Source organism: Anolis sagrei, chromosome X (assembly GCF_037176765.1).
Source record: "Anolis sagrei isolate rAnoSag1 chromosome X, rAnoSag1.mat, whole genome shotgun sequence".
Classification (NCBI taxonomy): Eukaryota; Metazoa; Chordata; class Lepidosauria; order Squamata; family Dactyloidae; genus Anolis; species Anolis sagrei.
The window spans coordinates 86,970,786-86,984,264 of record NC_090034.1 but is presented as its reverse complement, the minus strand read 5'-3'; the positions used below and the strand labels follow the sequence as shown (position 1 = coordinate 86,984,264).

Here is a 13,479-nt window from a genome sequence, read left to right as displayed (position 1 = left end):
TGGGCTGGTCCATGAGGTCACGAAGAGTTGGAGACGACTGAACGAATGAACAACAACAACTACAGTCATATGCACAGGCCCAGCGCGCGACAGCACAAAGACAACAAAAACCCGATGGCTGAACTGTAAAAGGATGCAATTTCGTGACGCGCCCACAAGATGGCGCCAAAACCCCACATTGGAGCCGCAAAAGGCGCTTCTACCAAGGGTGCTGTTCTCGTTGTGTCCACTGGAGGGAGGCAAAGAGAACGGCCAGTAGGGCATTGCAGTGCTGCTCAGGAAGAAGCTCATTGGGAGAACTAGCCATCTTCTGCGCTGCCTGGGGATAATGGGGACTGATGTCCAACACAAGCCCCTCAGGAGAAAGAATCAAAGGAGGCTGAGCCATCAGCCCTCCATTGTGACGGAACTAATAACCAATTATAACAGGCACGGGCAAACTTGGGCGTTCCAGGTGTTTTTGGACTTCAACTCCCACCATTCCTAACAGACTCAGGACCCTTCCTGAGGGCCTGAGTCTGTTAGGAATGGTGGGAGTTAGTCCAAAACACTTGGAAGGCCCAAGTTTGCAAGGCCTACCTTATGAAGAAGCTGATTGGCGGCTCGCGGTAGGGGCGGGGCCTGTAGCTGGCCTATCCCGAGCGCTGCTTTTTGCGCGCGCCTTGCTGAAGAAGGAGCGCATGCGCCAGGGGAGCCCGCTGATTTTCTTTTGCCGGTGGGACAAGGTTGCCATTGCTGCGTGTCGCGGACTTTCTTCATCGTCGCGGGATGTGGGCCGGGACCGGTGAGGGAGCCGAGAGGAGGGAAAGCGGGGCCGAAGCAAGGGAAGGCTGTGGGGGGGGAGGAGGAGGAGGAGGAGGGGGGGAGGGGGCTTCTTTGAACATGTCTGAACTCAAGGGAAATAGTTGAAGCCCTCAAAGGCTTGAGGCCTAGATGTCGGGAGGATGGAGTGCCCCTCCATTGAAGGGCCTGCTTGAGGTCTTAGGCCTGGTGGAGGGGTGGCTTCTCCTTGTGCTCTTTTCAGAGCAAAATACTGTGATTTGGGGCCTTCTGGGAATTTTAGTTTTTGAAAAGACTCTTACAGCAGGCATGTATAACTATTATACTATGATTCTATGACAGGCCTGGGCCAACTTGGGCCCTCCAGGTGCTTTGGACTTAATAGTAATAATAAAACTTTATATATATCCCCTCCCATCTCCCCAAGGGGACTCGGGGCGGCTTACATGAGGCCAAGCCCAACAACACATCAGTAAAACAAGACAGCAAGCAAATAAAACAGTACAATTAATATAACTCACATATAAGCAATAACACAAAAAATTAAAAATGTATGGCCATAAATAGATTAAAATTTTAAAATAAACACTACGCGAACAGAGGTAGGATGTCTCTAAGCAGAAGGGTTTTAAAGGATAATGTAGGAGATCAACCCAATGGGTAGTTAAGGTGCTTCTGAGGACATTTTGCTGGGAATTGGTCAGAGCAAGGCATCCTTTAAGCGGCTGAGAGGGAAAAGGAAGGGGCCTGAGGCTGTTAGGAATGGTGGGAGTTAAAGTCCAAAACACTTGGAGGGAGGGCACAAGTTTGCCCATGCCTGGTTTAGAGGGCATGCTTATCAAGTTTCCAAATGACACCAAATTAGGAGAGATAGCCAATACTCCAGAGGACAGGATCAGAATTCAAAATTACCATAACAGGCAGTGACAGACTTTGTATTTCTAGGTGCAAAGATTACTGCAGATGCAGACTGCAGCCAGGAAATCCAAAGACATTTACTTATTGGGAGGAGAGCAATGACCAATCTCGATAAAGTAGTGAAGAGTAAAGACATCACACTGGCAACAAAGATCCGCATAGTGAGGAAGACCGAGCGAAGGAAGATAGATGTTTTTGAACTGTGGTGCTGGAGGAAAGTCCTGAGAGTGTCTTGGACCCTGAGAAGACCCAACCAGTCCACACTTCAGGAAATAAAGCCCGACTACTCATTGGAGGGAATCTATTAGAGGCAGAGATGAAGTACTTTGATCACATTTAGTGCCCAGATCGAGGGAAGTCATGGTGCTTCTCTATTCTGCTTTGGTCAGACTTCACCTGGAATACTGTGTTCTGGTCACCACAGTTTAAAAGAGATATTGACAAGTTGGAAGGAGGGTGACTAAAATGATTGAAGATCTGGAGACCATGAATCCCTATGAGGAGTGTCTTGGAGAGCTAGGTATTTTAGCCTGCAGAAGAGAAGGTTATTTATTTCCTAATGGAGACTCAAAGTGCCTAAAATTACAAATCATACAATTAAAACCCACAGAAGCAATAAAATAGAAATAACCGGACTTTAAAAAAAAACATGGTAAAATCACTTAAAAACCTGTTACTCACGTAACATAATTGTAAGTTAATAAATAATTTTAGCATGTATATTTACATTTGTGTGTTGTTTTTCTTGCCTGCCACCTGAGATTTCTGTACAGAGGGCATGCTATAAATATTTCAATTAATAACTGAATTCCTTTGCCCAGCTCTTGATGTCGCAGGTGGAAGTGTGACATCTGGCCTGCACCCATCTGCCATCTGTCAGAATGTGCAGTTGGTACTGATGGATACACTTTAACCTGTTTCTGATCTATTTCCAATTTGCTCCCTACTCTTAAACCCCAGAGACTGAGAAGTATGAAAGTAACTTTGCAGCTTTGCCCTATTATTTTTATCTTTTGAATTTCAGGTGGCTATGACAGTGCATATGGGGGAGGAGGAGGATATACACAATCGCCTGGAGGCTTTGCATCCCCTTCTGCGACACAAGATGAAAAGAAATCGGTAGGTTTCAAGGTGCAGGTTATGACCTACAAAGCACCTATCTTTGTGACTGCATCTCCCCCATGAACTGGTGTGGGTCCTTAGATCCATTGGGGAAGCCCTCCACTTGCTCCCACCATTTTCACATGCACAGTTGGTGGCGATGAGGGAGAGGGCCTTCTTGGTGGTGACCCCACAACTTTGGAACACCCTCCCCAGGGAGATTAGGCAAGCCCCTACACTGTCCTCCTTTCATAGGGATCTGAAAACCTGGATGTTCCAACAAGCATTTGGGAATGACTAGTCTCTACTTATAAATGCCCAGTCCCTAGTTCTCCAGATAGTACTCTGTTCTCGGCACTTTTCCCAATCCCCGACCTTATGCTATGCTGTTTTGCACTATCCCATGCCCAGTCCTTTTTATAGCCTGATCAGGTCCATCTCAGTATTTTTAGTTATCGTTTTTTGTCATTCATTTTTTGAACGAGTCTTAATGCTGTTGTTTCATACCTTAATGTTTTACTTAATTGTGTTTTTATCTGATTGTTATGCTTTGCTATGTTTTATTTTAATCGTGTTTTTTGTTTTAATGGATTGTTTTGTTTTGATGTTTTGTGGACATTTTGTCCTATGTTTACGCCGCCCCAAGTCCCTTCGGGCAGATTGAGGTGGGGTATAAAAATAAAATTGTTGTTATTATTATTAGCTTGCATGAAAAAGCCAGGACTTCTTTTCGAAATGGGAATGGAGGTTTTCCTTTGAAATAGTTTTCTTTTTTTCTGAAAGCATGGCCTTATAAGATGTTGAGGCATAAAAATAATTCCTTTTACGGAATAACATGTTTGTGTTATTCCACTGAGCACAACACATTAGTATTATTTGTTTTCAGAGTTAATTGTTAAGGGTGACTGGAAGAAAACAGATGGGATAAATGTTTCTGAAACTTACGTAGTTCTCATAATTTTACAAAAATATTGACATAGCTTTTTTTTGTTATCCTGGATTATTTGCTGGCATGTTCTGGCAATAGCTGCCACTTTTTGTTTCTTCTGTCTGATTGGATTTTTTTAAATTCTAAGATATATCAAATCAAAAGCATATTTGTTTTTGTGACTCATGCAGTGCTTTGTGGAAAATTTTTCCAGTAGTGTGGACATCGGCAGCAGGATGAATATAATGGCTGCTCTCTGTCCCACCACCTTTGTAGGTGCAACTGGTAGGGACGAGAGGCAGGACCTTTTCAGTGGTGGCCCCTCGACTATGGAACTCCCTTCTAGTGGGATTCGGTCAGCCGCTTCCCTCTTGGCCCAGCATAATTATCTGTGCAGTACAGTTGGAATTGGCCCTGGATTGATGAATATGATTATTTGATTATCTGGCTTTGGATCTATGCACAATAGTAATCTAATATTTACAAATCCTAACACCTTGCTGTATATCTTAAGAATGTGGTTGTTGTTGTTGTTTTTTTAAGAAACCCTCATAGAAAGGAGTGGTGCCATTTCAAATCATAAGGGCTTATCTTTAGTTCTCATTCAGGAATTCTCTACAGCTTTAGTTAATTGTTGTGTGGATCACTTGGTTGCATCTTGTCCAGTGATGATTATTAAAAATACAGTATTTCTGATATTCTTGTGTCATTTTTCTTCTGCTTCTCTTTTAAATTGATTTAAAACCTGTTCTAGACTATGTGTTCTTTTGATAGAGGAAGTAAAGATTTTGAGTTTTTATATTTCCTGATTACAGAGGACAAGATCACAAAGTATTATTCCTTGTACAGTGTCTCAGTTACTTTCAGCTGAACAAGTGGATGATGCTTTCAGGGTCCGAGAAGTTGAACTTTCACAGGTAAGCATTCTCCTTCCCACACTATTATTTATTTATTTACGACATTTATATGCCGCCCTTCTCACCCCAAAGGGGACTCAGAGCGGCTTACAAGTAAAAAGTAAATACAATATATTATATTATTATCATAGCACAATATTAATATTATATATTACACTGTACTATAACATTATACTGTAATATTATTAGTAATATTACATTTAATATAAAATATGTAATATACTATGGAATCAATGGGCCTGGGGAAGTCTGTGTATTGTGCTAGCCATCTGGATTCTTCTACCAAAGAGGATTAAATTGCAGTAGTAACATGTACACTCATTTATAAATCAACCTCATGTATAAGTCAAGGGCAGATTTTGGGTCCAAAATTATGGATTTTGATATGATCTGTGGATAAACCAGCATCTCCTTGCCCATACATTCAAAAGGGTAAGAAGCATTTTCACAGCAGAAAGAGAAGATGCAGTCAGTGTTTCTTTTAGGTTTTCCTAGGAGGGAATAGTTCTTTTTTATATAACTGCTAGCGCTGACCTGTGAATAACTTGAACCAGGATTTGGGGGCTGATTGTTTTGACTAAAATTTCTAGACTTATACATAAGTATATAGGGCCTCCTGGTGGCGCAGCAGGTTAAACAGCTGAGCTGCTGAACTTGCTGACTGGAAGGTTGGCGGTTTGAATCCGGGAGTGGGGTGTGTTCTTGCTGTTAGGCCCGGCTTCTGTCAACCTAGCAGTTCAAAACATGCAAATGTGAGTAGATCAGTAGGCGCTGCTTCAGTGGGAAGGTAAAGGCACTCCATGCAGTAATGCTGGCCACATGACCTAGTAGGCATCTACGGACAACGCCGGCTCTTCGGCTTAGAAATGAGATGAGCGCACTACCCCCAGAGTCAGACATGACTAGACTTAGGGGAAACCTTGACCTTTATTTACATGCGTATATACATAATATAACATGCAGAAAGCAAGAGTTTTAACCTGAAATTGTTTTTTTACAACACAGTGTGAGATCAATCAGTAACTGGTTGTATCTGGGTTTATTTCTTGAAGGTTCTTATTGTGGGCATAATCAGACAAGCTGAAAAAGCGCCAACAAACATTCTATATAAAGTGGATGATATGACTGCAAGCCCAATGGATGTGAGACAATGGGTTGACACAGATGTAAGTATCTGCTGGTGTTTGTATGGTTAAGGAGAGAAGCCTATGTGGTGTATTGCTTAGAATAGGGTTTGTTAAACGTTTCCACTTGTTACCCCTTTTGGCCCAAGGAAATGTTTATGTGAACACAGGTATATCGGTACATAAAACAGGTATAAAAATCAAACATTTACTGATAACAAACAGGGTGATTTTCCTTTTTATGAAGTACAGCTGAAGCATCTTCTGCAAATTCCCCTGTAAACACTGCACAACACATTTGTGTACATCTAAAACAAACACTAGGTGACATACAGAAAACTTTTTAGGACCCCAACATTGAGCTAAGGCAATCCCATTTTGGACTGAGACCCACAATTCAAGAAGCAGTGGCTTCAAAGACATGAGTAGTCCTGGGAAAGGTTCTGATCCTTTCTTGATCATGAATCTCACAAGGTCACTAGGATTAATTCTCTGATAACATAGACTGGATATACACTGCCCTATATCCCAGGATCTGATCCCAGATTACTTGCCTTGAACTGGATTATATGAGTCTACACTGCCATATAATCCAGTTCAAAATAGATAATCTAGATTTTATATGGCAGTGTAGAAGGGGCGTAGTTAGAGCAGCACTTGAAGTGTGTTTTGGACATAAAACTTCAGAAAAGTATTACAACTGCAGGTGGCTATGCCACGTGAGTGAGTCTGAGATTTGTAATCCAGAAAAAGCTTTCCAACTTTAGAGTTAGAGATAAATGTGAAATAATTGCTCATACTGTTTATTTCATATTTTCTGAATGTTTACATGTAGAGATATTTAATGTTCTAGGAAATTAATATATTAGCATTATTGCTAAACACAACAAAACTATTACAATAGTTTCTCCCATCTTTTCTTTTAAAGGAAGAAGGCAGTGAAAATGTTGTGGTACCACCTGGGACATATGTGAAAGTGGCTGGCCATCTGCGATCTTTTCAGGTAAGAGTAATAGAATTGAAGGATTTGAGAAAGAAAGGTGCCGTTTAATATTCAACATGTTTGCTGAAGACAAGATTATCCATCACCCCCCCCCCCCCCTCCATTCCCCATAATTAATGCAGATGAGTTTTTGCCATCCAGAACCTTTCCCATTTTCTGTACAATTCTTTCAGGTTATGTAAATGGGAAGAATAGCACGTAGTATTTTGCTCTTGTGAAATATAACCTCCTGATTAAATTGAAAGTAAAACACATCTTTAATGAAAATAACATTTCTTGATTTTTGTTTATCATTAAATAATTTATTCTTTGAGTACAAGACTTGTTTGATGTTTTGTCTTATGTCCGTTATAACAGGCTGCGTTTTTTATTTAATTTTAGTTGTTAAGTCATAATTTGTTTTTATATGTTTGGTTGCCAAATTTCGTTACTATGGATGTATTGTTGTGTTTGGGCATTGAATATTTGCCTTTTATGTTTGGAATCTGCCCTGAGTCCCTCTGGGGAGATAGGGTGGAATATAAATAAGTTTTATTATTATTATTATTATTGTTATTATTGCTTCCAAGACCTAATAAGTCTTCCCATTTCATTCACATGTACAGTCCCTCAAAAACTAGTGTTAATCCTGTTATTAGAGACAATTATTGTTTCCATATTTTATATAAGGACGCCATTTTGAAAGATAAAGGTTTCCCCTGATGTTAAGTCTAGTCGTGTCTGACTCTGGGGGGTGACGCTCATCTCCATTTCTAAGCTGAAGAGCCAACGTCCGTAGATGCCTCCTAGATCACATGGCCAGCATGATTGCATGGAGTGCCATTACCTTCTCGCAAAAGCAGTACCTATTGATCTACTCATATTTGCATGTTTTCAAACCGCTAAGTTAGCAGAAGCTGGGGATAACAGTGGGAGCTCACCCCGTCCCTTGGATTCGAACCGCCAACCTTTTGGTCAGCAAGTTCAGCAGCTCAGTGGTTTAACCTGCTGCACTACCAGAGGGCCTGACACCATTTTACTTCCCATTATATATCTAATGGGATTTAAGCATCCATGGATTTTGATGTGTAGTTAGAGCAGTGTTTCTCAAACTCTGCTCCTCCAGGTGTTTGGGACTTCATTTTCCACAATTCCTAACAGCTGGTAAGATGGCTGAGATTTCTGGGGGTTGAAGTCCACCTGGAGGAGCAGAGTTTGAGAAACACTGAATTAAAGAAATAGTCAAATGAGTGGAGGGAAGATGGAATGCATTTTTTTTAAAAGACACTTGTTTCAGATTCATTATAATTTTTTTAGAATGCAGTTAGTAGCTTCAAAAGATAAAGTGTTATTGAACTCTGAAGGTCTATTGAAAATCAGAATGTTGGAGTCAATGCCATAGTGCTGAACTCTTCGGTTTTCAAAAGGAGAATGTGAGAGGAAGAAAGGTTTCTTTTGGACATGGTCAGTGATCTCAAGGCCTTACAATAGAGCAAGGTCCCCTATGGAAGCAGTTGCATATTTTTGTTAGAGGAAGATGGTCCAAATTCAGTTCAAGGTTGTGGAAGCTTTGTGCATATAGTGCTTTTGTGCTCAGATGCATGTTGGTTGTACATTTACTTCACATTCACTGCCTTGGCTTAGTTGCACAACATTGCCATTCAGCACAAAAAGATGTGCAGCATGCTTAATATGTAATTATGCATGTGGGATTTTGTGCTCTAATAATAATACTTTTTAATGTATTGCCTGTGTACTTTTGGCTTGAGGTGGGACATAACACAGTCAAAGACATCTGTAAAAGCACATATGTAAACACTAATGCAGACATTCACTATTCGGTCCTTGTAAGCGGCTGAGAGGGAAAACGAAGGGGCCTGAGGTTGTTAGGAATTGTGGGAGCTGAAGTCCAAAACACCTGGAAGGCCCAAGTTGGGTCATATCTGGATTAGAATGTTTAGAACTCATTTTGTAAATAGTAATTGATTGACTTACTTTCTGTTTCCTTTCTGACAGAACAAAAAGAGCCTTGTTGCTTTCAAGATCATGCCGCTGGAGGACATGAATGAGTTCACTACACACTTGCTTGAAGTTGTCAATGCACACATGATTCTCAGAAAGGCCCAAATGGTACGTGTCAAAACAAGGCACACTCTGAGCTTCCCTGAAGAGCAAAACATTGAGCAGAGGAAAGCTTTAGCTCAAGGGGTTATACTGTTACAGCTAGCTTGGATCTAATTCAACTAACTTCCAAAATATTAATTTAGACCAGTGTTTCTCAACCTTCCTAATGCTGCGACCCCATAATACATTGCCCCATGTTGTGGTGACCTCTAACCATAAAATTATTTAATTGCTACTTCATAACTGCCATTTAACTACTGTTATGACTTGTAATGTAAATATTTGATATGCAGGATGCGTTTTCATCCATTGGACCAAATTTAGGACAGATACCCAATATGCTCAAATTTGAATACTGATGGGGTTGGGGGGATTGATTTTGTTATTTAGAGTTATAGTTGCTGGGATTTATAGTTCACTTACAATCAACGAGCATTCTGAACCCCACCAATGATAGAATTGGGCCAAACTTTCTACACAGAACCCCCCATGCCTTGAAGGGACTCGCTAGCATGAGCCTCCCTCCAGGCTCGCATGCTCTTCCTCGCCCGCACATGCACACCATGCTGCCATGCGCTGAGCATGCCTCCTCTCTCCTCCCCGCTTGTAATCTCAGAAACAGCCCTCCTCTTGGCTGGGAGGCTGGCCAATCACAGAGGAGGAGAGCTTTTGGTAGGAGGATTCCCATCTGTTTCCAAAAAGGAATAGAAGAGCAGGCGAAGAGATCTTCAGTCTTCTCAGTCAAAGGGATTCCTAAGACCATCAGAAATATATTTTCTGATGGTCTTTGATGACTCCTCTGAAACCCCCAGGGGTCCCGAACCCCAGGTTAAGGAAAGCTGATGTGGTTCTTCTTCAATGCTAAAACTTAATTTCACATGTGCAAAATTATTGACGTTAATGATTATTTCTTTTTTCTGTATTTCAGTCTCCGAAGATGCCAGAGTCACTTCCTATGCAAGGGATGGGCAGCATGTCAAGCTATGGAGGAAATGATTCCATGCCAGCGGGCGGACTGACGCTGCATCAGAGTCAGGTAGATATCCCAGTGACAACAAGTCAGAATATCCTGTCTTGTGTTCTTACTTTGTGGGGAATGCATAGCATCAACACAGTATTGAGAGAGTCAGTATTTATCCTAAGTCCCACTTCATGGATTTATTTAGTTGGAAGTAACATTAGATTTAGGACTGAGAATTGCCAGCTCCTGGCTTTGAACTATTTGCTCTCCCTATTGAAGCTACAAAAGCAGGCAGACACTGGTCTACATTATAATTCATAGATAAACTTTGTCAAAATCCTTGATGTGTCCAGCGTTTTTTAAAAGCAGGCGACTGCCATGTTGCTTTCCTGTTAAAGGAAAGCAACAAAGAGTTCCAACTCTTTGGAACTCCCTTCCCAAGGAAGTTAAAACAGCCCCTTCCTTGATGTCTTTTAAAAAGCAACTAAAGACCTTCCTGTTCACACAAGCTTTTGAAGAAGACAATTAGTTGTAATGACAGCAAGGCTAATTTTTATTGAGTCATGTTGATGTTTACCATCTGTCTTGTTGAGTTGGCTGCAATAATTGTGTTAGACAAATGTTTTTAAATATGTTTATTTATTTCTTATTGTAAATTTGTTTTTATAGGTTTTTTACATATGCATATTGTTTTGTATGGTCTTTTATATAATGTTGGGTCCCGTTTAGGGAGAAAAGCGGGATATCAATGAAGATTAATTATTTTTATTATTATAAAGAAGAATAACAGAATAATGTCCTGCTTGGTCCATACCCTAATAAAGGTTTAAACAGTAATAAAAACAGTAAATAAGAATTATTGTTATTAAACCTGTTATTATAATATATAAAAGGCTTCTGTTTAAAGCTGCAAGGAGAAAGAGGTAATAGATGTATTATATTATTTCTGTTTAAACCTTATTATTATACAGAAGAACCTTAAATTGCCTTCTCAGTTTGTGCAGACTTAACTGTTAGATGTCCCTTTTCTTAAATATGTCAAAGTTGTATGAGATGAAGTTGATATATTTAGAAATGTTGCCTTTTCTTATTTTTTTAATCATGGTAGCTAAAAGCTTAAAATAATTTTTCGTATATTTTTAAAGAATGTTCATCCTGATAACAGGAGAAATTAATTGCATCCTTTCACTGTGAAATAAATGGTATAATGGGCCTTCTGCTAGGCATTGTTCACAAAAGTTTTATTAGGCCTTTTTGTTTGGTTTGATATTGTGATATGGCCTAGTATTGTGATATGGCCTAAGGGCTAATAAATAAAATTTATTATTGCTATTTGTGTTTGAATAACACTGTCTGAATGTTTGCTTTTTCAAGGTCCTGAATTTGATTAAAAACTGTACAACGACAGAAGGGATAAGTCTTCAAGATCTGAAATCCCAGTTACATAATATGAATCTGCCGACACTGAAGTATGTACTCAAAATTAGCTGGAACTTCTTAAAAAAGAGAGCTGCCCCTTTACTTAGTGTCATGTATCTTCCTTCAGTAATGTCACACCTAATGGAGATTGCCACTCTAATCTTCAACTTCCAACCAGCCTTTTTATTGCTATTTATTTTATACTGTTTTATTTATATTATAGCCTTTTAAAAATAGGCTATAGTATAAATAAAACAGTATAAATTAAAAATGCATTTGAGGAAAGTTCATCTTTTCTCATTAGAGTATTCCCTCACTTATTGCAGGTGATCCGTTCCAGGACACCCCCCCCCCCCCCCGCAATAAGTAAAAATCCGCAAAGGACGCTCTGCCCACCTGGTAGCGGCCTCGTCCTCTTCACTGAGTCTGCTGCTCGCCACCTTGGAGGCCTCTTGGGCAAGTTGTTGGCCTCCGAGGCGTTGAGCAGCAAACTCAGTGAAGAGGATGAGGCCACTGCCAAGTGGGCCCAGGGTAAGGCCTAGGGCCTGGCTCCCCCTCCCCTCCTCCTCTTCCTACCCCCCCCCCCCCCCCCGGTGCTTATTGCAGACCCAGAAACAGCAAGTTCACAATAAGCGAACCGCAATATAGCAAGGGAACACTCTATGTATATTTGGTTGTATCAATAGCGTTAGATGAGTATAATATTCCATTTGCTTTGTGTTATCATGTGAGACCAAAAGTGAGAATAATAGTCACTGGCTTTCTCTCTTTCAATTCAGTGCATGTGCAGTTGGCCCTTGGGATCCATTGCGCTTTGGATGCATACTGTTTTCTTTTATGTGCCCTTGGTATCCATTGCACTCTGTATACAAGCTGTTTCCTCCTATGAATATCGTAATTGTGGGATGCTGAAGACCCGTTATATACCATGGTGAACTAATAAGAAAATAGCTAAATCAAAAGTTTGCTTTTAGGAGGGATATTTTCAAGCCAGCAATGGTGGAACATATGAATTCAGAATCCATGAATATGTAGGGTTGACTGTATAATCAAAACGGACCCTAATGAGCACACACTCAACATAGTCAAGTTTCAGTGGAATTAAGAGCAAACTCATTAAAAAAGCCATCTTGGGCCTTAAATATTAAGACAGTTTGGTAGTTCTACCTCTTCTCCCCATTTCAGCTTCATTCACACTAAAGAAAAATATTTTGTGTTTGAGGAAAGGGAATACGCAAACCATAAAATACAACTATATTATGTGGAAAAACAAATCTTTCCTCCTTTTTTCTCTCCTTCCATCCAGGAAAGCTGTTGAGTTTCTTAGCAGCGAGGGACATATCTATTCCACAGTCGATGATGAGCACTTTAAATCTACAGATGCCGACTAAGTATTAGTTCCATAATAATGATTGCTCTGTAGTGGACTGGGATCATGATGGTTGCATCGGGCCTAACAGTATTTCTGAAGGACACTCTTACAGACCAAGTGGATTCAGTTTAGAATAGAGTAAAAAATGATGCATATGTTGACATCACTTTGGAATTTTATTTCAACTTCGGTTTGCTTTAATAAGTACAATAATCAGAAAAAAAGAATTATTTTTGATCATACTGAAGAAGCGCGTTCACTACTGCATTTCAGTGCACAGTGGCCTTATTTCGAGAAACCTCTGATACCTGAAATAAATATATTTTTTGATGTTGTTTTGGTCTTTTTCCTTTGCTGGAGAGAGTTGTTATTGTTTAGATGTTCAGTCACTTCCTGAACGAACGAACCACACTCCAAGGCAGAGAGTTCCACTGCTGAACAGCTCTCAGGAAGATCTTTCTCATGTTCAGGTGGAATCTCCTTTCTGCAGTTTGAACCCATTGTTCCACATCCTAGTCTCCCTGTCAGCTGTCGCCACCCCCAGCTCCTTCAGCATCAAGCCAGTCAATTCAAGGATTACATCCATCCATCTTGCCCTTGGTTGGCCCCTCTTCCTTTTTCCTTCCCTTTTCCCCAACATTATCCTTTCCAAGCTATCGTACCTTCTCTTATGTGGCCAAAGTACTTCATCTTTGCCTCTATTATCCATGCCTCCAGTGAGCAGTCAGGCATTATTTCCAGGAGTATGGACAGGTTTGAGGTCCAAGGTACTCTCAGAATTGAATAGATAGGGAGAGTATACAGTCCTGCCGTACTCCTTTCTTAATCTTGAACCAGTCTGTTGTTCCATGGT

At 40.5% G+C, this 13,479-nt stretch overlaps 1 protein-coding gene across 1 annotated transcript; it reads left to right on the top strand.

Annotated features, from left to right (window-relative positions):
- Positions 1-679: 679 nt before the first annotated feature.
- On the top strand, positions 680-12,961 carry RPA2 (replication protein A2). The gene is made up of 9 exons (XM_067460653.1): positions 680-784; positions 2,723-2,817; positions 4,543-4,644; positions 5,697-5,810; positions 6,697-6,771; positions 8,767-8,880; positions 9,803-9,910; positions 11,210-11,304; positions 12,561-12,961. The coding sequence occupies exons 1-9, from the start codon at positions 769-771 to the stop codon at positions 12,643-12,645; spliced, it is 804 nt and encodes a 267-aa protein (XP_067316754.1). The 5' UTR covers positions 680-768; the 3' UTR covers positions 12,646-12,961.
- The last annotated feature ends 518 nt before the right edge of the window (positions 12,962-13,479 follow it).